The following is a 24,938-nucleotide window of genomic DNA, read 5'->3' as shown; positions in this document are numbered from 1 at the left end:
CAGAAGTCTTGCTGCGACTGACATTTGGGCTGTCGGTTTGGCGCATATCTAGTACAGTTGCCTTTTGGGACCCGGAAATCTATCAAGTTCCTCCACTATACGGGAGATTGGCGGCGCTGACAGTCGCTTGGGAAATGTTCCCTTTCCCCTGGGTACATGGTTTACGTTTAGCACAGACTTAAAAAGGGAATTTCTGGTGACAAATGGGGCAACTGGAGTTGTTTTTCCATTATTTGAAATTAATTATTAACTAAATAATACCCAATTTTCTTTCTCAATTCCTGAAGTGGGGACTCTTAGGGTGGAAAGTGGAGAGAAAAAAGACGAAGATTGACAAAGCAGGGCGATGGGGCTTCCGAGATCAAAAGTACAACGCTTAACCCTCCGAGGAAAGATTGCTCCAGCCATTCTGTCATTTTGTCGCGGCCTTCCACTCTATTCCCGAGGGATGATCACATCTAGATGGGAGAATGATGACAGGAGATCGAAAGGTGTCCAATCATCTCGATTCGTGTTAGAACTGCGAGTGCCTCACTCAAATGTACGCGGCTAGAACGAGATCAGTCCGAGAAAACCCGTGTGCATTGATGGTATTTTTGTTCTTGTTGGTCATCCCTTATTCTGCGAATTCCTATTCCATCTCATTTGGCGGAATTTGAGGTCTGATCTCAGGGGCCTCGGTCTTCTCTAGCTGAATCTAGGAAGAATAACCAGGTTGTCCCCCGCTGTAACACCCCGCGGGCTCCTGTCATATCTTTTTGAACCTGGCAAGGGAGATCGACAAGAGTTTTCAAAGGGGAATGCCACCTCCATGATGTCGTTGACTGGGTCCCGAATTCCGGGTTCAGAACTATCAAACGCCCTCTCGGCGAGTCATCCTTCAACATCCCAGGATCCAGGATGATGGGCCACGCACAAGCCTCACCTTGATAGGTTCATGAAAATACTGAAGAGAGAGGGGGAAGACCGGGGTGGGTGCGGGCAGTAACGCCGGCTGGACTCGCTTATTGGACCGTAGGCCCCTGCACCTCTCCAACTAGCGCCGGGGCACTTTGCATCGAGATCCGGCGATCGAGCACTGGTCGAGAAGGATGTTTTCTTGCTGCAAAGTTACCACTAGCATGCTCAGTCTCCCAATAAGATCGTGTTGGGGGCGGCTTTCTCCGTATCCGTGGTAATACGAGGAAAAGTGAGAGCGAAAAAGGGCCTGGCTCAGGTTCCTGATGACGAATCTGCAATACATTTCCCACAGCGCGGAACCCCCGAGAGCTGAAGTTGATCTGCATATTAAGAATAGAACCCACACTATACTGCGCCGTGGACGTGGGCCCTGATGCATGGCCGGGCTTGTGCGAATGTTCTTTTTGAATTTTGAATTTTGAATTTTTACTAGGTATGTGAACACGAAACAAGAAAATAAGTAGTTATTGGAGGCGCAAATGGTGCGACAGGGTGAAATGAGGTTCTCCAGTAAATTTCTTGCTCCATATCACCAAACAAAGAAAGTACCCTGGTTCAACGTGGATCCTCGGGGCGCTTCATCCCGCGCTCAAGCAGTGGGAAACAGGACGGGAAGATGAATATTGTATGCAATCCAGTGTGGAAACGGTTTGATAGATAGAAACTCCATATAGTTTGCCTCGCTGTAGTTTGAATTGATTGACATGTTTTTCAATTTAATTTAATTTGTGTGTGTGTGTGTGTGAAAATGTTTGGATTACGGACATTTATTGGGTACATTTGACAGCTATGACACACGGGAGTGGCAGGATGTAGTGGGGGTGGAAAGTGGAAAAAAGAAGAGAGGGGGGACGATCGATAATCGACACCAATTGTGTTTTAGAGACTGGTCCGACACTATAACAGGAGTGGAGTCTGTCATTGGAGAGACCGGACAGAATAAATCATGTCAAATGCCAAAAATTGCTAGCGATCGACCAAATAGTAGAGCAGGGATGTTTTTCCATGTACAGATCGGGATATCCAGCCCAATGCGCACTAAGTCTGTACTAACTATAGTACTAATGCACGCCGCCCTCAATGCGCCAATCTGCCTGCATCGCTGCATAGCGCGATCAGCGAAAAAATGATTAATATTAAATTCGAGATTTTATGTTTAATATTTAATATTTTCTATTTTCTATTTTTTGTTTATTTGATAAATAATATAATAATAATAATACCTACCGGGGATACCCCGGCTTCTGTGCTCCAGGGATCATCCATACTCGATGTGGCACAGTGTTTGATTCCCATTCCCTTAAAAATAATAATAAATTTCAAATTAAATCGTATTCCGAAAATAAATAAATGATTTAAATAAAATAGCAAGCAGAAAATAATAATTAAACGCAAATAAAAAGAAAGTACTTTGGCTAACAGATCCTCCCCCCATTGCCTGCAAACCTGCACTGTCTGCCCCCCATTCTCCCATCTGTACTAGGTTTTCTTTTTGGGCAATTTAAACAACCTGCTCTTCCCTCCCAGAACTATTAATTCTTCTCGATTTCCATTTCCATCTTGATTCCAGTTTTCTACATTTCAAATCCTGGAACTCACTTCCAACTTTTTAATACTCCAGCCTTCCACCACCACAACACTTCAACAAGATATTGTGTATACAACCATTCCATCCCCGTCCGTGTCACCATCCCTCACGACCAGGGAGCTCTGGGAACACAGTGCGAGTGGAGTCATCCCTCTCGTTCCTGCATTCAACCCGTCGGTTGCCAACAGCGACCTCGCTCTGCAGTCTTCCCTCGCATTATCCAAGCCATTGAAGAAGTTCCGCTTCCGTGCCCATATCAAATTCTGTAAGTATATATCACCCTATCAATCCTGCCGAGTCCATATAGTTCCGTTTCAAATAGCTTGGCTGGAACCGTTTACGGGATGGCAACTTCCTATCCTTTCGCTACCCGGCGGGGCACGGAGAATGATAGCCGCTCTTTGGGCATGAACGGGCTATCAAGACCATTCTTCACCGGCTCGATGCTGCTTACCGGACGTTTTAAAAGCTTGGAACTAGTGGGCTAATTGTTTGGCTTAGTTTTGTCGACACAAGTACGAATTTCGACTGGTTTAGTTCCTACGATAGCGCCAGCTTGATTCTATAAGAAAGCGCATCTCGTCTCGGAAACTTCGACACGGTCAATTTCCAAGTTCACGCCCAAGATCATTTTCACTGTTTATGCTACTGGCAACATCGACTTCATTCCATACGCTTTGACGACTATCAATACGATATAAAATGGTTTACGCCAAGCCCAATACTTCAACAGGCGCCATGAAACGGTCTGCCTCTGCTCTCCATGAGGGACCCCCAGGTTGGGAGGTTGCTCCGGTTAGTTACTTTACTTCAAATGCTTGAGACTGCAATCTCATACACATACTAACATTGGTTCAGCCTATGATGGCCCAGTCTCGTTCATCTTTCCGTTTACCTTATGCCCACTACGCTATGATCTACCTTGACGGCGAGGGAAAGATCAAGGTTGAGGAATCGCAATCTATTCAAGAACAGAACTCTACTCTCTTCACACCTGAAGTTCGCCAAAATTTCCTCGAGATTCTTGGAGAGAGAGTTGGGTACCAGTCAAGTGCTCGTCGTATGTTATGGCCAATGAGTTCTTCAGCATAGTACTGGATCTAACTATAAGTTAATAGGCACTTTGGACGCATCACCTCGTCGTGTTCGACGTCGCAGAGGAAATGCCCCCGGTACTTCTGTCACCGACAACCGTTATGATGATGGCTCTGATAGTGATGACCACTCTCCCAATGCTTCGGCTGATATGGTTCCCCTCCGCATTGGAGACTCACAAAAGGTTATGAATTACTACGAAGGTGCTTTGAAGCATTTCCAACAGTTGAACTGCCGCATGGTTGCCAAGGCATTCATTAAGTTCATCGAGCCTCGCAAACAAGTAAGACACCCTTACAATGGAGGTAAAGCACCACCTGGATCTGCCCCCGGATCTGGTGGTGATCCTGAAAAGACCAAGCCAGAATGGTGGCCCCCTGGTGTCATGCACAAGGAGCCTGACCACCTGCGAAAAGAGTGTAAGTCGTCAAGTATCCTCGTGATGTTTTTTATGTTCCTAGTTTCTAACTTCATTTTTATAGACCGCATTGAGCTCTTGCTTCACATCATCCGTAAGCTTGGCGTTTACGGTATTACTGCAGACAAGCTTAAGGAAGTCGCTGGCGACACTAAGCGAAGCCTGAAGCACTCATCTCACGTAGAGATTATCTATGAGATCCTCCGCGTAAGAAAGATGGAAGAGCGCCTCGAACGCGGTGAAGTCGGTATGTATTTGATCTTTTCGACCTCGAAGTTGATCATGTCACTAATACTCATACTAGATGGCAACATGGTTGTCTTTGTTCAAAACCGAGGACCTAGCCCCAAGGGAGATGGTGATGATGACGAGGAGTCTAACGAAGTCGCACATGTCGAAGCACCCGAGCCCATTGACGAAGGCCTCATGACCCCAACATCATGTGTTGAGCACGTCGCTGCCCCACTGACCACACCGATTGATTCTCTCCCCATGGTCGGCGGTCGCTCTTTACCCGGCAGCTTCGCAGTTCCTGAGGCTCTTAGCTTCGACGGCAGACCAGATCGACCCTACTACGCTACCCCACCTCACTACACCGACTCCTTCTCCCAGCCTATGCTCAGTACTCCGGTGACCTCAGAGATGATCAGCCCCCACGATGTTTCGGTCTTCGACTACTCTTCCCAGAACTCTTCTTTCTCCTCCAGTCCAGACCAGCAGCGTCACCCAATGCCGAGCCCCTATGACTCCTGGGCTGCACCAACATTCCGCCAGGACATGTTCAACCAAGTAGTATACACTGCTGCCCCTAACAGCCAGACAGTGCACCCAGCCTACCATATGCCCATGACAGGCCCACCTCAAATGCATGATATGTCTCATCATGTCCACTCCCCCATGGACCCAATGGCACAACGGGCTCTGCCCTTTCGCACTGGCTCTCTGGGCCACCCCAATGGGTTGACGCTCTCTCACCCTGCCTAAATTCAACGGACGGGCTGGAACCGGTTGATAGGCTTGGGATTGCAATGACTTAAGAAGCCACGGGCTTTTAACGAATATATGACTGATGGCTCTGAATACCATATGAAGCACCCATTATAAAGGGGCTTTTGCAAGGGAGTTATCTTGATTGTGAATAAAAAAAGGAAGGTGTTGCTATAAGAGGATCATCGCAGATATGGGTTGGATTTGTTTTCTGCTTTTTTCCCCTTTTTCTTTTTTCTCTTATTGAAAATATCTTGGTCTGGTTTTGATTTTTTGGTGAAATCTTTGTTTCTCTATGATTCGGTCTTGCTTTTCTTTCTACTACACTTATTATTTGTTAACCTTCTTGACTTTCGTTAATACTCTTCTATATTTTCGTGGATGTTTATCATGTATATGGCTTTTAGCCTCACAATTTTTTGTTCTTGGAGATGTGTCAATAAATACCTGGTAGATAGTTCAGATGAAATATCATGATATGAAAAAAAAAGAAATTTACAGGAAACGTTCAAGTAAAATAAAATCCTTGAGACATTATTCTGTAGCACAATATAGTGAAGCTAGTTAGAAATCTCAATCCCCCATAAAAAGACTCGCCAGAATAGGCGTATTGATAGTAGTACTGCCCTATACTAGATATCTTAGGAGATTTCCAAATTCCCGTCAATCATGTCCATGGTTATTTTCAATTACCTACTTTACGTCTGTATTTGTACTGCTACCTCTTTTTCCGTAAAACGGTATGTCTATTCTCAATTCAATCTATGTAATAATATACCAATATTGGAAGTAACTCTAAAAGAGGAGCTGCCACGTTGGGACATGATACCAAGCGCTACAAACGCCCAGGCGCCAAGGATACGCGCGGCTAATAGTGGGCCCGCGCCCGCGCCCGCTCTCCTCGAAGCTCGCGTGAATCAGCAGAGCATCATTCAAGTCCGACTGAATAGCTCTGCACTCTGGTAAGTTCAGCTCTTTCCAGTTTCTTTCTGCTGGGCCATGCTATTATCGAGGCTCTGATCTGTTTCTCTTCCCAATGCGCCCATTAAAATCCTCCATTTGACGCTAAATTCTTTCACCAGTGGCTGGTTCAAGCCCCGATTCGTCGCGCCACATTGTCCAGAGCCGTTAATATCCATTGACCAACAAACCCCCTCGTTATCATTAGTCGCGGTATGATTATTGTCTGCTCTGGTGAATAGAAAGGAGCAGCCTTCAAAAGGTACCCACGTCGCCCATCACATAAATTCCCGCACTCGAGCCCGTCCAGCCGATTCTTCCGTTCATTCACGACATGGACTGACTTATGTTCTCGCCTTGGCGACTGAACCTCAATTTACAGACAGATCCGTTATTCAATTTCCCCTTCTTCCATATCGATAATTTCACTCGAGTCGGTCCAGAATCAACAGCCGCCGAAGGGATTCCAAAGTGTGGAGTGGTGAAGTGGCTGGTCGCGGTCTAACCATTCTTCTCCGCTGAGAGCGGGCAGGATGGCCAGTCCAGTCATCAACCCATTTGGTGCGCGTGGTCAGAGAGGAGCAGCTACCAATTCGTCTACGACAGGTCGTGGCCGAGGAGCAACATCTGCTCGGGGCTCGCAGTTTCAACCAAGAGGCTCCAGTGCTCCAAGAGGGAAATTTGTCAACCGAGGACGAGGCGCACCACCATTTCGTGGCCGGGGCCGTGGACGTGGAGCTGGCGCTGGCGCTACGCCCACGAGTACACCGCATTTAGGAGCACCGGCTGCGACACCCAATTCTTCTCAGTCACAACCGATAAACTCCCCTTTCGCCCAGTTGAACCAAAATAAAACGCCTTCAAACCCTTTTGGAGCAGTACAGGCCCAAATGAATTCGTCGTTTGGGGGCTCACAGCAGGGATCTGCCCGCCCTATCTCTCCAGGCAGTCAGAATGCGAACCCAGCTGGGCGAGGTTTGCGAAACGTTTCCGTGGAGGATGCGACGAAGCAAGCTCAATATCATGAGCGCTACGACCAGGTCAGCATAGACAACTTGATCAAGACTTATTTTGCGATTCTCGAAATACTCGTTCTAACCTACCTTCTAGCTTAAACTCGACCGCGCCAAGCAAAGACAACATGCCATTAAGGCCGGCCAAATGGCTGACCCGAACCAACCCACGTCACTCAATAAAGCCATCACGCCAGTGGGCACCTGTACTAGCATGTGCCCTGAATTCGAACGTGTTGAGCGCATTGTGCAAAAGATGGTGGACAAGAGCGAAAAGGTAAGGTCCCTCGTTCTTCACATTTTGTTTACTGCCGCTCCTTCCCCCCATGACCCAACTAACCGACGCTCAACTTTGGTACTTTCAGTACCTTCACCCATCAACAGGAACTCTCCAAAATATGGAGACCAAGATGCTGAAGCGATTTCGACGTTCAGCTGCAGGATATGATGAGCAGCTTCCTTCTGATATCCGGACTCCAAACACCTTGTTGCAAAGTACGAACTATCTCATCCGTCATATTGTCGGTGGCCGCGAGCCGTTAGGAATCGTCCACAAGTTTGTCTGGGACCGTACACGATCGATTCGCAACGACTTCTCCGTCCAGCAAGTTACGCAAGACAATGATGTGAGGACTGCAGTCATCTGTATGGAGAGAATTGCTCGATTTCATATTGTCTCACTTCATATTCTATCCGGCCCAGCGAACGAGGAGCCTTTCGACCGTCACCAGGAGAGAGAACAGTTGAACAACACCATGCTTTCATTAATGTACTACTATGATGATAATCGTGACCGTATCGATTTCCCAAACGAAGATGAGTTTCGCGCGTACCTTATCATCTTCTCCATCCATGACCAGCGACCGGATCTCGAAGCTCGTGTTTCAAAATGGCCTCCTTCCCTTTTGAAGTCCCCACGCGTGCAAGTCGCATTGGAGCTTTATGCAGCTGCTTGTAATACCTGGGAGTACCAAGGGACTTTGGATGCACGAAGACCCAACGCTATTGCGCAGGGACTTTATGCTCGTTTCTTCAATATCATCAACTCGCCAAGTGTCTCCTATTTAATGGCATGTGTTGCTGAAATTTACTTCGGCTATGTTCGCCAGACAGCCATTCGGGGTATTTGGAAAGGCTACTGCAAGACGCCCCTGTCACAACAACACAAGAATGAGGAATGGACGGTCGAGGAATTAACAAAAGTGTTACATTTTGATGATGATGAACAGACGGTCAAGTTCTGCGAGGAACAAGATTTGCAATTGGCAGAAAATGCGAACGGGGTGCTCTTTCTCAACTGGGGCAATCGTCCTGTTGATTCTATCCGTACGTATTTGCCTGGCTTTTATCCACCCTGTTCAAGCTCTGGTCTTTTTATTGCAAATGATTAACCTCTTAATTAGAGTTCTCGCCTTCTTCGGATCACGCTTATTCGAATTATTGTGTGGAATCCAAGAGAATAGGAAGAAATTTAGTCGCTGTTATTCTGGGTATGAGCGTGCAAGAGGCCGCTAAACTGGGCATGATCGACAAGTCACAGTTACATGAAGTTACAGCCATTTCGGAAAGTGCCGCTGGTGGCGAGGACGAATCTCTTTTTGTTAGCGCCGAGGGTAATTTGACGCCTGCCCCCGTGGTAGAGCCAAATACCTCCACCCTGGAGCCTGACCACCCCATGGAATCTCCTGCAACCAACGTCTACAATGTCTTTCAGAAACCTGCATCACCAGATAATAGCGCTTTACTTGGTGCAGATCAGTCAGCCACCCCACCAAGCATTTCTACGCCGCAGCCTCCCGATACTGTGGCCCAGTCTCCTTTCGCGTCCATATCCTTTGGAAACACTGCAGCGAACAAGGCCGAAGCAACGGGGGTGATCGGCTCTACTCCATCTCCTTTTGCGATAGGTACAAGCCAAAATTCTGCGTCGGCACCCTCGCAGTCTACCCTCTCTTTTTCCAAGCCGACAGAACCAGCGTCAACCTCTGTGTTTGCGCCGACGGCATCTAGTCAGCCGCCTAAGTCGTCTCCTTTCGGTGGTTTATTCCAGCCCACGTCAGGATCTACACCCTCGACCGCAGCTCCAAACCCATTTGCTGCATCTTTATCTTCGTTCACAAGTCCTCAATCCTCCTCCCCAGCTACTCAGGCTGCTACCCCTGCCATCGATCCAAGTACCCAACAACCTACTCCCTCAGTTCCTACCTCAAATCCCTTCTTCCCCTCCAGTGGATCCAAAGATTCTAGCTCTTCAGAAGTCCCTGCACCTCCTGCACCCAAAGATTCTTCGATCTTCGCAGCTGTGAACCCCCTCTTTTCTTCGACTGAGCCAACGATTTTCAAAAATACGCAAGATGAATCTCCCAAACCATCGTTATCCGGAGGTCTGTTTACTGGAAATGGTGCAGCTAAGAAGACCATCGAAGATTCGAGCAAGTCCGATCAAGTCGAAGAAAAGCCACTGGCAAGCGCCAGTCTTTTTGGTCCACCATCAACAACCCCTCCATCTTTCGCCGCTCCGACATTCCAAGCACCCAAGCCATTCTTCCCATCCTCGAGTACTCCAGAGTTGACCGAGAACAAGACCAAGAAACCCGCCACAATATTTTCACAGCCAATAACCTCCCCATCGGCCATCTCTCTTAGCCAACCTATAAAGAGTACATTAAACGAAGAAAAACCACAGAGTTTGGCATCTGCGCCCCCTGAGGCGGTGTCTATAACAAAACAACAAGGTCTCGATGGGCCGACTGGCTCCTTGGAATCCTCTCTGTCATCGCGAGACTCTCTTACGCCCACCAACAAGCGGAAGTTCTCAGATGGGCCTACAGGCAAGTTTATCACTTCACTTCTGAAAATGAATAGATCACGAAACTAACATTACTATCTAATAGTTTACGAGACAGAAGAAGAAGAACGAGCCGCTTGGCACAGAATTCTTAAACGTGTCGAGGAGAAACAAGCACGGAAGAAGGCCCGTCAACTTGAGCAGGAACAGCAACGCCAGCGTGAGCGGGAACGGGAACGGCAGCGGGAGCTTGAGCAAGCAAAGAATCGGAAAAGGGCATTGGAGGAAGCTGCTTTGGAACAGTCGCCGGAGGAACCGGAGTCCAAGACACTCAAAGTTTCTGATCTGGTACCAAACTCAGCGCCGCCAAGCAAGTACTCTTTTGCTTCAACTTATGCCAAACCACCCCCCACACTGCCATGTCTGGAGCGCGTCAAAGGCTTGACAGAGCGTAAGGGGCTGACAGATGCCGAGATTGAGGCTGCGGACCAGGCGCGTCGAAATCATGAGATTGATCAAGATGAAATTCTCTTATCTGCGGCTCGCATTGCAGCTGAGCAATTAAAGAATGGACCCAAGATCTTCGACGCGTACGATTCGCAACCTGCCAGCGAGCTGCGACGCTACTCCTACAGCCCCCATAGAAGTTTCTCTGCATCAACTCCATACACACAGAGCATGTCGCCTCCAGAACAGCCCAATCACGGATACAAGGTAGCCTATGCTCCCGATACCCCGCTGGGATTGGGTCGAACCCTGTCTCGCACGGAACAGAGAATCAGGCGAACAGGAGCTCACGGGCTGGCCTACATTCCCCTCGATTTCAGTAAAACGCATGCCAAATCTTTGGATAACAAGGACAAGTTCTCTAAGAGCCGATAGGGATACAGTGTTGTTTCTGTTGTGGAGAAAAGGCCGGTTTTTACTATGGAATATTGGGGTGACTTAAAATAGGGAGGCATTTTCAGCATTACTGGATGGCGTTATTAATCTGGGATTAACATTTTCTTTTGGTCGCTTCGCACATTTACATGGTGTTCGAGGATGACTGCAGTACATACCCACATCTATTCAAGGTTATCTCACTCTGCGTTCTAAAAAAACGCAGTATGTAAAGTTATTGTCAGATCAATATTATGTTCAGCTATGACAGTATCTTCCGAGGTCCATTTCCGAATAATCTGGTATAAGTAGACAGTCCACCAGGGGATTTTGATGCGGGCAGCATACTAGTAGTTCTCGGCTTGGCTCCCTGAATAAAGTCTGCGTAATCAACACCATGACTATGTTTCAATCTCAAGTTATTCAATTCTCAATTTCTTATATTTACCGGCATATGTGTGCCCAACTATCTCAATCGAATTAACTTTATTTTCTTATTGAGGTTGCTTGAATTCACGTGACAGCGCAGGAATGAATCTTGTACTCGACGTCAGTGGGGAATTCACCCGCATAAGTGGTCCACTTTGGCAGAGACGTACTTCCATTGGGGCCTAACTACCAGGGTCCAGGGACACAACAGTTTGGTCTCTGCATGGCATTCAAATCTACTTGCATCCTAACCCGCATTTGCAATCTCAATCTCAACAGCCAAATATATCATTTCATCCCGGGAGCAAACAACTGTTTCCCGAATCAATTTACGCGACCAAGGAGAAAATTCTCGACATCGCACTGGCAGAACATGCGCATCGCAACGCTTCAATTCGCCCCCAAGTTGGGTGATCTTAATGGCAATATCAGACGAGCCAATGAGATCCTCGATCGCGGCAAGGTTCTTACGTCTGGATTTAGTGGCGCGGTGAAATCTATAGCTATCGAAACAGAAAGGCTAAGACCTGATATTTTGGTGCTGCCTGAGCTAGCATTGACAGGTACGTATTATGGAAATGGATTGGATATCCCTTCCCGTCTTGACTTGGGTTCTGAAACTTAGCACAAGCTGTTTGAGTTGTTTACATGGGACCTTTAACCTGTACTTTCAATGCACCATATACTAATTCCAATAAACCAGGTTACAATTTCCCGTCACTGGAGGCTATAAAACCACACCTAGAGCCTGCAGGCACAGGCCCGAGTGCTGATTGGGCGCGACAGACTGCAAAACGCCTAAACTGCAAAGTCTGTGTTGGGTATCCAGAGATTGAGACCAATGCAAATGACGACACAGAAGCACCGAAATACTACAATTCCCTTATTGTTGTCAACGAGGACGGCGAAGTAATCCACAACTACCGGAAATGCTTCCTGTATTTCACCGACGATATTTGGGCAGCAGAGGGTAACGTGGAGCGGGGGTTCCATGAGCTTGAGTTCCGTTCGCGGGATGCACAGCGTAAACCCGGTGCTGCAACAGATCTCGTGGGTGATATTTGCCGAGGAGACAGTGCCAGTGGCGAGGGGGATAATGTACGTGCAGGAACAAGCGCTCCTTCTGTACAGGAATCAAGATCAGAACACAAGAAAGTGGCAACATCATTCGGGATCTGCATGGACATCAACCCTTACAAATTCGAAGCACCCTACTCAGCGTTTGAGTTCGCCTCGCGTATCATGGACTCTCGATCGCAGCTCGTGATTCTCTCCATGGCCTGGCTAACCATGCACAGCCGCGACGCCTTGGCCGCTTTGAACAAGGACCCAGACATGGATACGTTTAGTTACTGGCTACAGCGGTTCATGCCGCTGTTGGAGAAAGAGATGCAGCATGCACAGAATCTAGATGGTGAGCATGATGTGGAGACGACGGCTGCTGGTTCGCTGAATTCAAAGCCGAAAGAGAAACAGGTGGTCATTGTCTTTGCTAATCGTGCAGGCGAGGAGCCGGCGGCAGATGATACTAAGCCGCCGGCGCTCTATGCGGGGACCAGCGCCGTTGTTGCAGTGACGCAGCGGGCCGGGTCGGGGTCACGGGAGGGAGCACAGGCGGGGGCTCAGATGGATGTCAAAATTCTATGCTGGGATCAACTAGGGGCGCAGGAGGAGGGCATTTGTTTCGCGGATACTACGGCAGATCCGAAAATGGTTTTTGGGCTTCGTAGTGCGGAGTGAGACACTCCGAGACTCAAACGCGTCAGTGGAGGTGAAATGTGGAGAGAGGAGGGGTTGAACGGTTGCCTGCTACTAGTGAGTTCTTGAAGGCCGATGTACTTATGAAACAATACATTTGGTATCTATTTAGAAGGAACAGTGAATAAACGCTATAGACAATAACTATTATTTGCAAATACTGGATATCGTGATCTGTTTATGGGGAATAGTTCCTCGATCTTTAACTGGATCTCTGGTTTTTTTCCAGGGTCCGGATGCATGTCATTTTTACCCCCTCTCTATAGTGATATCAGCTATGTAGATCGTTTGTCGGTGATCGCATGGGAGATCGACTATTTCTGCAGAACGCCCATCCACTTTAATCTTTGGGGGTCTTATGACCGGGCGATCCTTTTACATACAACGACCAGAGTCTAGTCCACAGTTCGGGTGCAACCCCCAGCTCCACTGGGAAGGGGGGGACACAGACTCAAACATGTGATGTTTCATAACTAGAAGAAACAATAGCACTATACAAGTAAATAAGGAGCTAGTTCCAGGAGGAATTCGGCCACAAAACCGGGAAACTCCATCACCTTGTGTGTCTCGTTGATGTCTATACTTCGCATGTCCGGAAATAGTGCAGCCGCGCGATACCTGATCCGGACATGGAGATGGTCCGTGCCGCATACTTTCACGTGATGGTGTGATAGATTAGCCAATTAGAGATCAAGATACCAATGTGTGTGTGTGAGGGGCACGGGACTATTGCACATGACCGATCGTGACGGAGAATGGAAAAGCACAAAAAGATAGGTTTGAAGTTGATGGTTGGAGCATATCAATATGATAAGTGGAAATCCAGTAAAGTTATACTTCGGAAGTATGTAGATCTTCAACAGAGAATTGTGTTACTATGCTGGGATGCCGAGTCAGGTGATTTATTGCGCCGTTGGTAGCTATGCGTATCCGAACTTTGCTCTACTCCCCCCAAATCCACGTGAGTTCACTTCGACTCGGCGATTCCCAAAAGACCATCCCTTTTGCATGTTAAATCGGTGTTTTCGAGTGGATTATCGAACCGATCTCCTTTCTCCTGATACATTTGAACCGCCTTTCTTCCCCTACAATTTGTGGTATTCAACTTGAAGTTTGCATATCGCGAAAAACGTGACTTCTGATCTTGTTATTGTCCGTGGCAGGTGACTTCCTGTCAGGTGATAAAGAGGATCATCCAAGGTAACGAATCTCTTTTATCACTTCCCTTATCTTCATCTTCATCTACACCTTCCCGGTTCGCGTCTTGATGCTATTCTCATCGCTCTCGACGTTGACCTCTACCCCCTTGCCTGTCTTCCCTCGGTCGCCCGCAGCCATGACGCGCCTCTGATGCCTTCGCGCCGTCTTGAGCGGTGCGATGGAGCCTCAAGGCGATCTGAATCGAGTCATGGGCTGTAGACGGGTTGTCGCGAGTTGGAAGATGGCTTAAACCACCTCCTAGCGATGGCTTCGCTTGATCCCACGCCTCCGTTGGGCATCCCGCCTCACCGGGCGCGTGAAATTTACGCGTTTATCTTTGCTGTTTACCCCTCAAGGGAGCGATGATCAATCCTCCCGGGGGAGATAGAACACCCGAAACACTTTCTTTCTAACCCACGCTTCACTAACATCCGGGATTCCCCTCTGCTTTCACCCCTGATCCATTGACCTTGAGCGATTTTCCCCTCACTGGATTACTAACCCTAAATTCTAGGCTTTGCTATACCATGTCAGACCCCATGAACAGCCCTGACGGTCACAAGCGCAAACGTGAACTCTCTGACGATCTGGGGCACGATCCACAGCGTATGAACCGCTCATCTCATGGTAGTAACGGCAGTATGGGCGACAACCAGCACAATTTCGCCCATTCACTTAATTACGAACACGGTTTGCCCAATACCGGTTCCGAGTTGAACATCGATCAGCAAATTCTCCAACACGTCGGTCCTCAAAATGGCATGTCTGACGACAATGCTCTCACGGCAAAGGCCGCCCTCGCAGCTCATGCTCCCCAACACAAATATCCACCCCCTCCCGATGCAGCCTTCGATGCAAACAACCTAACATCGGGCTTGTCATTTGGAGATGATATGGGCCAGCCACCAATGGGGCCCTCGCATACACATAATTCTACCGCTGCTGCTGTGTACGCCGCTCGCGAGGCGCAACAAATGAACCAGAAGCCTACTGTCGGCTCTCCGGAATGGCACCAAATTAGAAAGAACAATCACAAAGAAGGTTGGTCTAGACCCCATGGGCCCCCTCCAATAAGTCATCACTAACATGTTTACTTCCGTATAGTTGAACGTCGACGTCGTGAAGCTATCAATGAGGGTATCAACCAGATCGCCCGTATCGTCCCCAATTGTGATAAAAACAAGGGTGCCATACTACAACGGGCAATCGAATATATTTGTCAGCTTCAGGATGAACGAAAGACCATCGAGGAGCGGTTTGAGCAACACAGCCTCACAACGACTCACGCCATCAACGAGATTAGCGCATCGAACTCTAAGCTGAAGGGAGAGGTTGCTCGCCGCAATGGTATGGCCTCGAAGTGGCTCCAGCGTTGTCGCGATGCAGGCCTAGACTACGATGATTATGAGGAGTCAAAAGATTTGGAGAATTTTGAGATCGAGTAGATTCCTCTGTCAATGTGTCTTATCTTTCGTTCGATGTGATACGATTGTTGCGTTCTTGGTTAAGATTCTGAACATACCCTCATTTCCTGCTGTTCTACTTGACTCGTTATCGCCCTCTATTGGGACACGGTATCCTTTTCTGTTGATCTTCCTTTCTTAATGCACGTCGCTCTGCGCATCTGCACTCCTCTGTTTTGCGTTTGAGTGGCAAACCTCCTCATGCGCCCGGGTCAACTTGACGGGGCATAATCTGCCGTGTGCTGCAACTGCTGCATTTTTCATCGGCTATTTTCTCTTCTCTTCACCTCCCTATTTATCGCTCCTCTCTTATTATCTCCACCGCTGCTCTTGGTTGATTCAATTGCGTCTGTTGTCCGTTGTCTTTTTTTTCTATTACTATTGGTTGGATCGGCGAAATTTAGGCTGGGGTCGGGGGTTTTTCTTCTTATGTTACTGTAAGCCACGGAGCATCGGTCAAATGCGAATTCATGACCATTACCACATATGTACCTCCAGGGCTAGTATGGTCACTCCACTAAATGTATTCTGCGTAGCTCGCTAAATCTGTGCCATATGCTCAAAGATCCGTAGGTCGAGCTTGATAATGTAGAGCAGTCTGACGGTACTTGATCAACTGGAACTTCTATGATTCCTCAACTATCAAGAAGCGTAATCTTATTTGTAACACTTGATCATTCTGCTTTCTCATCAATATTCACTATAGGCATTTACAGCCTCCTTCAGAGACGCCACCAAAGAGTCGACTTGAGGCGCAATCTCACCAATGCATTCCGGTACTGTCCCAACTAGACGAAACAAATAACTCTATATCAAATTCAATCAACATTCATTCTTATCCAAGAAACATACTAATTGCAACTCACATTTATGGCATCCTCATCATATTGTAGAACATAGCTAAAGTTATACTTTGGCGTCCCGATCACGGTACTATTCTTGCTTTTAACAGTGTACAGTGTCTCCTCCTCCAAGTTGGCAAACTAAGAATATCACGTTAGAAGCGAGCCTAGAGAGAATGACCAGGATAGCTTTTACTTCGCGGATTGCTTCGCAGACTTTTTCCTGGTTATCTGTTGGGGCAGTGCAGTTTTCTCGTTCGGCTGATCGAATGAGCATAAGTTGCTGCTTTGCTCCAGACATAATGATCTATAGGTAGGTATCATCAGTAATTGCAACTACGCCCCTTGGCAGGGACGCGTACCTGTGCTTCCATGGTACCATTTCGGGTAGACTGCAAAGCAATGTTCCATTCATGCGTCTGTTGGGTTACTGCCGAGAGGATTGTGATGATGTCGGTGCTTTTACATATTTCTCTGATTGGAGGAGATTGAGCGGATAGTAGAGGCGTAGCGAGGAGGGCTGTAATGATGGATAGTATCGGGGACATAATGGGATATGTGACGTTTTGATAAGAACTATTCCTTGGAAGCCTGAGGTAGGTAGGATAAGTCCTTGAGTGTATTTATATTGAATAGCTTTTTGCTTTGTACAATATTACTGCATTTTCCTGTGCTCTACCATAGGATGATGTAGCTCGAGTTATACAAGGCCATCTCAGCTACATGTATTTGACATACGCTTGCGGAACCATTCAAGACTCAAGTGGTTACGCCGATTCGTGGCGACAGAACTTGACATAACTTCGGTGGCCATAGAAGCCGCTGTTTTGCATGAAGGGTTACAGAGGCATTCGGTATAGTTTGAGATGACGAAATTTGGCGGAGTACAACGATATCCTATATTCAAGGCATTGGGCCTTACGGTTCTACTGCATTGGGATGTAGCACAAAGTATCGTTCGTTCTGCAGCGACCCGTACCTACCTGCGCAGATGAGGCATTCTGACACTAGCAATGAGAGGGGAGCTTATCTGACAACTCATCTGTGAGGAGTTGTTAAGGTTTCTACGGGGTGGAAGCTAGGTAGCTTACATCTAGAATTACCGGCTTTTGTCTATGAAAGTACGGGTGATGGAGTTCAGGAATGAAAAAGAAACAAACAATGCATGAATTCCTAGCTATGGAATCAAGAGATTCGGGGTGCTGTATATGTATTCCGTTATCGTGCATCCCACATCACCTCATTCAGACGCAGCAAAGCATCTGCACTAGCCTTCTTCGCGGACATGAAGTCCTCGCGGTTCTCGGCTCCACGCGGGCCACGCAGAATCTCAGAGAAGCAGAGATCCACAAGGACACGAAGCTCTTCGTATGTGAATGGTTCGCCATTTCCAGCGGCCAGGGCTTTATCCCCTTGTGCGGCAAATGTATCCTTCTCCTCGCTTGCGTAGTCCAAGGCCTTCTCTGCACCTTCTAGGAACCAATCCAAGAATTTAGCACTGCGAGGCAGAGCGACAACTTCATGCTCTGAAGTTAATGACGGGTCAATCATTGGGTCAATGATAATATTCTTGAGATTCTGCTGAAGAACTAGAACGTCCAGCTGCAGACGCAGAGCGCCATTTTCATTCATAGCACCAATATATCGGGTGCAAGCGACGAAGACGCGATCGATGACTCTTGCCAGGCCGGAAGTGATGAACCAACGCTCCGCGGACCCAAGGTACGTAGCAATGTTGGTGTCAAATGCAATCAAGTCACCATTTAATTGGAGAATTGTTGGTGATGCAGCGGTCGGCTGGTTCATGATAATATGCCACCAGTTATCTGATGTGCTTGGGGATGGTGTGGTGGGTTCGGAGTTGCGGATGTTCGGGGGGTTAGGGCCAGACATGGTCCTTGTCAACATGTGGATGATGCCGCAACGAATATCAACGTGAAGGGTTAGAAGGGCATTCGATCCCAGTGAATGCAAAGATTGAACAGTTTGGTCGAAAGCTGCGGCTGTCTGATAGTTGAGTGGTAGGTGCACTGGCTGACTGAGACTATCACGCTTAGGTCGCATGGCGCCAAAAATAGTCCATCTACGGGATGGTCGGCCATTGGATGACAGTGTTGATGAGCCTGTGTCATGAGAAGAATCGAGTACAAGTCGAATCTTTGTGAGGTGACTCCCCAGCCATTCCTATTGATGTGTGAGATACTTGAGCTAAAGAAGAATTTATACCAGAGTGTTTACCATGCTGTTATATAGAAGCGAAATTGCAACAACGGTCTTAGGGTCTGATATAATATCATAGGGCTCCAAAGGCACCGCGTCTGTCCTCTTCAATAGTAGATCGATTTCCTGTTTTATGTCAGATTCGAATTTGGACTCAGTGAAGCTCAAATTGCTAGACTTATGCCAGGACTTACAGTGTCAATAAGGGTCTGCTTTTTGGACCCGGCTCCTTTCCATAGCTCCTCAACCACCTCGCGGACATCGCCGGATTCAGCATATGCAGCTGCAGCTTTCAATCTCACTTCACCTCCGTGATTGCGGGCGGAAACCTTAGTGACCAATGCTAAATGACGGTCAGTTTGCATTCATATTCTTGAGTTATCTCTAACTGACCTTTGTACCAACCACAACACTTATCATAGTATGTGACAATTTGATCAATCAAGAGCTGTGTGAATGCTTGGTCGTGTGGAATACTTGAAAGCATTTTGCTGAACTCTCGCACAATCGTCATAAATTTGACCGTTCCCCGGAAGATAGGTCGAGGGGACACCTTAGTCCATTGAGGATCCTCGGTGAATGCATCCGCAGCGATGAAGCTTAATGTGCACAGATCGGTGACAGTCTCATCTAACTGAGGCAAGAACACATTGACCATGAAATCGTCGAGGAAAGAAGTGACTGTGCCCATAGAAATGTCCGAGTCGACAGGTACAATATCCTTGAGACGCTGAATGAAAGAAAGCGATGGCGGGAGAAGCAATCTCATATTGAAAACGCTTGGCTCAAGGAGAATCTTATGGCCAGTTCCGGAGTTTCCTTGTCGGGCTTGGGCTGAATCCGCGGCAGAAGCCTTTTGCCTTGACTTCGAAACTAGACCAGGTACTGACGATTTAAGAATTTCGTCCAATTCATCCTGTTCAGCTTTCATCTCCGAGTCCTGGTCAATATCGGATAATTTGAACATTTTCTGCGAGTGATGTTAGCCTTTGGTGATGCGAGCTTCGTTTTAATAACACTTTTTACCTTGTTTTTGTCTCTGTTATTGGAGTTGAGATTCCGTCGGGCATCTGCCTCCTCGCCTCTGGCGCGTGAAGAGGAATCCCCATCAGTTGCAAGATAGTCGTGCAACAATGACCGAATCTTTATGTTGTCAGCATTAATTTAAAGATCAACAAATACCGAAACCTAATTATCTCACCTCGCTTTGCAGAAGCTTCCACAACTCCTTGAATCCATCACTGAGGGTCTCGCTCTTGGCCAAACTTTCTCGCTCGACAATTCCTGCAACAACATCGTGCACGACTCGATGACCTTCTGCAATTGCTTCAAATTTGGCATATAGCGCCCAAAGGAACTCTGAAAGCACATGACCGCGCTGTTCGATGGTTTCCGTAGGGAGGTTGGACTTGAGTTGGTTATCGTGAGATGAATAGCTGCGATTCGGTGTAGGATAGCGCGCATCAGTCTCAGCGTTTGTTTTATCTACCACTGAGAATAGCTCGACTGGGAGACGCTGCTCAATTCGATCAACGGCAGTATCGAGGTGGCCCATTCTGTTCAGTGCCTCTATTAATAGCTGGATATACGAAAATGTGTCCGCCTCGGGATTCCGGGACGTATCCTCGATCATAGGCGTAGAAGCATCAAACTTCGCCAAAAACCTGTAGACAGGTCGCTCCCAAGTTCGATTGCCTGTCCATGCCGTCGCGTTGGTCTCTTTCTCTGTAACTGGTGTCTTCCAGCGATCTGAGCAGTAAGGTGACTTGAGGTATAGATGGTCATGTAACTCTTCGATCAAGATGTCCGTGAGTGAGGTCTCTTGATTGGTAAAGTAGGCACGAGTATCAGATAAAGCGCCAATGTCCTCAAGCTCGGAGCGTCGTAGCAATCGCAGCCCAGTGTGGAGTACCTCAACCGCGGCAAGAAATCTCTTGTCCGAAATTCGTGACTCAAGCTTCTCTGGCAAAGATTGAATCTCCTCAATATGGGCGAATAGTTGAAGGATATCATCATAGTTCTGAGAGGATGTGGCCAGTCCCTTCAGCTCCGGCTTTGTTGAGAGTAGCCCAGACTTAGCCTCCTCCAGAGAGTTTCTGAGATCCCGTACTCGGCCTTGAGAATTTTGAATATTCGATTGGATCTTGTGATATGTTCCGATTGAGCTGTTAAATCCTTGATGATGCTCGTTCACAATCGACTTCAAAGTCTTCTGGATCCGAGCATGCATATTCAGAAACTCAGGCTCTCGGTCCGCCTTTCCCAATGTACTCGTATCCATCAGGCTCAGCGCCACATTTACAGGAATGCATTCGGCATCTGTCATAAAGTCCCATTCCCGTTGAATAGCCTGTAGCACCTCTTCCACGGACTGTTGCCCGGCGGTATTGGGCACCATAGCACTAGCGTCGGGAATGGACCTATCGTGACTGCGACTATCTGCATACCGACTGGCATCGGTTGATCGATCTTCTCTCGCAGACTGGTATCTCCTTTCCGAATCGGTGTTTCGTGGCCGTGACCGCGACCCCGACTGGGACGAAGGTGGTTGTTGTCTCTCCCGACTCGCCATGTCACGTCGACGCTCGGGCGATTGACCTGGCGACAGAGAGGGCGGAAGCTGACTCGACTCGGGGGACAATCCCCCATAACCGCCAGGTCGGCGATCACGGCTTCCTCCACTAGAACCGCTGGTACCTCCTCGACCGCCGTACCCGTTCACGCCGAGACTCTCGCTGCTACCGTATCTACCATCTTCGTACCGGCCGGCATCGGAGTTCCCGTACCCGTTACCGTAGCCGTTTCTCCCACTCATTCCAAGTGTTTTCGCAGTGTGTACTGTTGAGGTTTATGCGGCTGTTCGAGAACGTGGTCGCCTGCGACAAGGGGCGGGTTTGGCGGGGCCGCAACGGGCTTTTCTGGGGTAGTTTTAATTGAGACTCCGGGCTTTAGGTTCTGTGGCTTGCGCGCGTGGGTAGGTAGGAAGGTACTGAGACCATTCTTGGTCTCACTTTTCTCGTGTGCCGAACAAGGCAATGAAGGGTGGAAGAGTCAACAATGGCAGAGTGGTGGTGCCCGGGGCGGGATGGGGAAGTCGAAGTCATGAGCTCCACATGAGCTTCGGCGCGGCTACATTCGTTTGTGTCCGGTTCACAGAGCGGAACACTTCAACACTGAAGTATAATTCATATTGTTTACGCTTCCTAGTGGATACTGTATAATTTGTATGATGTATCGAAGAAGTTTTAAATAACTCTATTTGAGATCTGTGCCCAATTGTTCGGTTCTTCGTATGAATATAGTGATACGCTATTTGACAAATGCCACGATGCCTCAATCTCATCGCACTTATTTGGAAATGGGCTTAGTTTCACGCTCAAGCCACTTCTGTGTAAGCTCATCGGAGTTGAAGTAGTGGTGTGTCTTGTCCCAAATCTCAGCATGGTAGTCGTTCACCCACTTAAGCTCGGCATCGCTCAGCAAGGACGGCTCGATCAAGTTTCGGCCAATGGGGGTCATAGTAACATGCTCGAAGCCCAGCCACTGCTTATCGCCGAACTTGTGAGGAGTGTTGACTTCACGAGCCATGACAACATCTAAAAGAATGATGAGTTAGCGAACTTATACAATATGATAATCGGGTTTCCAAAAAGACCTACTCTCAATTCGAATACCAAACTTGCCGTCCTCATAGTATCCAGGCTCTAAAAAGGTTGTCAGTAGGATGAACAAACAAGACGATAATTACCTAGAGAGCGTTTTGACTAACCATCGGAGATAACGTTGCCTGCGGCGATGGGGACTTCGGTGTACTGGACACGAGTACCGATACCAATGGGACCCTCGTGGACGTTCTGGGTTCTGGTTAATGAAGAATCATTCAAAGGGGTTGCAATATGAAATTACCAGGTATGAGCCAATTCCGTGGCCAGTTCCGTGAAGGAAATCCAAGCCCTCTTGCCATAAGAACTGACGCGCGAGGACGTCGATAGCAAAGCCGCTGGTGCCCTTGGGAAATACTGCAGTATCAATTGCAATGCAGCCCTTGAGAACCAAGGTAAATGCCCGCTTTTCAAACTCGGTAGGCTGACCAAAGTGGAAAGTACGAGTAGTATCAGTAGTTCCATCAAAATACTGGCAGCCAGAGTCACAGAGATAGATGGCAGTGGGGTCAATGGTCGAACAGCTTCCCTTCTCAGGCTTGTAATGAATGACAGCGCCGTTGGGACCGGTAGATGAAATGGTGTCGAAGGAAAGACCAGCAAAGTTCTCGTGCTTGGAGCGAATCTGCTCCAGCTTATCTGCGGCATCAACTTCATCCAATGTGGTCTTCTTGTTGATGAGCTCATTTTCGAGCCATGCGAAATACTCGGTCAAGGCCGCGCCATCACGAATGTGGCAAGCGCGCATACCCTCCAATTCAGTTTCGTTCTTGACAGCCTTTGCATCTGCGATTGGGCTACGGGCCTCCTCAACCTGGTCCTCGCCACCTAGGTTAAGACTGAGTGCCCAAGAAGCCTTGTTAGATAGCAGGAACTTGGTGGGTGTCTCGCCTGTAGATTGGCTTCTGGCATTGCTCAAAGCCTGTGCATCAGCATAGATGGAGTCATATGGCTTGATAACAACATCTTTGCCAAGGTGAGCCTTCACCTCCGGTGTGAGCTTGTCACTTTCGACGTAAAGCTCTGCTGTGGTTGGAGTGATCACGGCGTATGAGAAGAACACAGGGTTGTAGGGGATGCTATTTGACGTTAGCTGCTTGGAAGGAGAAGAAATTTTGGGATATGAGGGGGCCATACTCAGTTCCGCGCAAGTTGAATAGCCAAGCAATCTCATCCAGCATCGCTGTTGACCATAGTTAGATAACCATCTTTAAACCGGAATGGGGTGGTGTCATACAGATGATGAACCCCGCTTTCTTCTTCGAGTCCAGCTCCTTGCGCAGATCGGCAATCTTATCCTGGAAGGTCTTGCCGGCGTACTTCACCGGATGCACCCGTACGTTTTCCCTGGGGCGAGAGGGGCGGTCTTTGCCCCAAACCAAGTCCACCAAATTCTGTTGAATTCCGACCAGCGAGGATCCGTTCTTCTCCAGGGTCTCTGCCAATTTTCGTGCGCCAGCTAAACATTTCGGTGTCAATAACAGCAAAATGATATTTGAAAATTGTAACACTCACAGGCAGTGATTAAAGATGGATCAACACCCACAGCCTTTCCACCGTGAGCTTGCTCCGTAGTCCTAAATTACCCTTAGCCTTTCTAGTTTTGTATCTCTCTAGAAAATATCATATAGAAATGCTCACCATTCCTGCCACGTGGGGACACCCTCAACGCCACGTTTAAGCAGAGTCCAGCTGTTATCGAGTTGTTTCGAAGCTTGGTTGAAGTATCGGCCGTCGGTGGAGAGTGCAGCTTGGCTCAAGGAGATGATCGCAGTGCCGGCGGAGCCAGAGAACCCCGAAATGAACTCTGTAATTGCGATGTGGTTAATCTGGGCGCGCCCATTCGGGAAAAGGACGGGGTAATGGTGGTTGGCTAACCTCGACGAGCATCACATGGGGCGATATATTCGGACTGGTGGCTATCCTCAGAAGGAACAACTAAGTAGAAAATAACAGGCGTTAGAGGACTCGTTGGACAGGTGCGTGGGAAGACCAAGACTCATGACATACTATAGACATCCACCTTGTGCTCCTGCATCAGCTGCCGAAGCTGCGCAAGGCGTGCGCTGGTGTCCACTGTCCCCATGTCGATAGCGAAACGTGGGCGTGAGGATGAAAAGGACCTTAATGGATTGAGCGGACGTAGCGATCGCAGAGATGTCCAGGGAAGACGAATGGGATGCGAGAGAAGCATGGACACCTAGGTTGTGGAGAGGTCGCGGCAAGAAGGTGGGGGGGGCACGAAATTAAAACGCGCGGGGGAAGCAACAGAAGGCCTGAGAGAGCCAGAGGCGAATTGCGATAAACGATAACAAGCTTCGAAGTAACCTAACGTGGGCTTGTCCAACAGAGCAAATACGCGGTTACCGCCGGTTGGAACTTGGGGCCGGTGAACGTGGACTCGGCCCGGGTTAAATTGTTCCCTGGAGTATACTATACTACCTACAGTACCTACTACTATTCGAACAATAATAATGTATATCTGTTTGAATAGTTTCATTTATGCTAAATTAACTTTCTTTCAGTTTCCTGGGATTTTTCCTGATCATTTGAATATTGATTAAACCTAATCGCTCCAAGACTGATAGCTTGGCTCTGTGTATCAGATACCCCCCACCGGAGTCAACAGCCCTCGCCCCACCCCTTCCGTGATTTCCAGCTTGTTCAATCTAG

At 48.1% G+C, this 24,938-nt stretch overlaps 7 protein-coding genes across 7 annotated transcripts; 4 read left to right on the top strand and 3 right to left on the bottom strand.

Moving 5' to 3' along the window:
• Positions 1–3,250: 3,250 nt before the first annotated feature.
• Positions 3,251–5,045, top strand: N7478_005576 (uncharacterized protein; the record flags this gene model as incomplete). Its single annotated transcript, XM_056921790.1, has 5 exons — positions 3,251–3,343; positions 3,407–3,608; positions 3,667–4,062; positions 4,126–4,308; positions 4,366–5,045. 5 exons carry the CDS (start codon positions 3,251–3,253, stop codon positions 5,043–5,045), a joined length of 1,554 nt encoding a protein of 517 aa, XP_056779827.1.
• A 1,496-nt stretch (positions 5,046–6,541) lies between these two features.
• On the top strand, positions 6,542–10,691 carry N7478_005575 (uncharacterized protein; the record flags this gene model as incomplete). The annotated part of the gene is made up of 6 exons (XM_056921789.1): positions 6,542–7,048; positions 7,119–7,298; positions 7,387–8,347; positions 8,425–9,734; positions 9,757–9,856; positions 9,916–10,691. 6 exons carry the CDS (start codon positions 6,542–6,544, stop codon positions 10,689–10,691), a joined length of 3,834 nt encoding a protein of 1,277 aa, XP_056779826.1.
• Positions 10,692–11,493: 802 nt separating this feature from the next.
• N7478_005574 (putative protein N-terminal asparagine amidohydrolase) lies at positions 11,494–12,860 on the top strand (the record flags this gene model as incomplete). Its single annotated transcript, XM_056921788.1, has 2 exons — positions 11,494–11,683; positions 11,824–12,860. 2 exons carry the CDS (start codon positions 11,494–11,496, stop codon positions 12,858–12,860), a joined length of 1,227 nt encoding a protein of 408 aa, XP_056779825.1.
• Positions 12,861–14,605: 1,745 nt separating this feature from the next.
• Positions 14,606–15,523, top strand: N7478_005573 (basic helix-loop-helix domain-containing protein; the record flags this gene model as incomplete). Its single annotated transcript, XM_056921787.1, has 2 exons — positions 14,606–15,119; positions 15,183–15,523. The coding sequence occupies 2 exons, from the start codon at positions 14,606–14,608 to the stop codon at positions 15,521–15,523; spliced, it is 855 nt and encodes a 284-aa protein (XP_056779824.1).
• A 708-nt stretch (positions 15,524–16,231) lies between these two features.
• Positions 16,232–16,931, bottom strand: N7478_005572 (uncharacterized protein; the record flags this gene model as incomplete). The annotated part of the gene is made up of 4 exons (XM_056921786.1): positions 16,232–16,348; positions 16,408–16,524; positions 16,580–16,690; positions 16,746–16,931. The coding sequence occupies 4 exons, from the start codon at positions 16,929–16,931 to the stop codon at positions 16,232–16,234; spliced, it is 531 nt and encodes a 176-aa protein (XP_056779823.1).
• A 670-nt stretch (positions 16,932–17,601) lies between these two features.
• Positions 17,602–21,418, bottom strand: N7478_005571 (exocyst subunit SEC8; the record flags this gene model as incomplete). Its single annotated transcript, XM_056921785.1, has 6 exons — positions 17,602–18,567; positions 18,622–18,729; positions 18,798–18,946; positions 18,997–19,573; positions 19,630–19,746; positions 19,805–21,418. 6 exons carry the CDS (start codon positions 21,416–21,418, stop codon positions 17,602–17,604), a joined length of 3,531 nt encoding a protein of 1,176 aa, XP_056779822.1.
• A 533-nt stretch (positions 21,419–21,951) lies between these two features.
• On the bottom strand, positions 21,952–24,351 carry ampp (aminopeptidase P; the record flags this gene model as incomplete). The annotated part of the gene is made up of 10 exons (XM_056921784.1): positions 21,952–22,199; positions 22,263–22,307; positions 22,373–22,457; positions 22,510–23,344; positions 23,403–23,448; positions 23,503–23,724; positions 23,781–23,842; positions 23,907–24,072; positions 24,144–24,203; positions 24,276–24,351. 10 exons carry the CDS (start codon positions 24,349–24,351, stop codon positions 21,952–21,954), a joined length of 1,845 nt encoding a protein of 614 aa, XP_056779821.1.
• Between the last annotated feature and the right edge of the window lie 587 nt (positions 24,352–24,938).

Source organism: Penicillium angulare (genome assembly GCF_028827245.1).
Source record: "Penicillium angulare strain IBT 27051 chromosome Unknown utg000004l_segment0_segment0, whole genome shotgun sequence".
NCBI classification, from domain to species: domain Eukaryota; kingdom Fungi; phylum Ascomycota; class Eurotiomycetes; order Eurotiales; family Aspergillaceae; genus Penicillium; species Penicillium angulare.
This window is presented reverse-complemented; position numbering and strand designations above follow the sequence as displayed.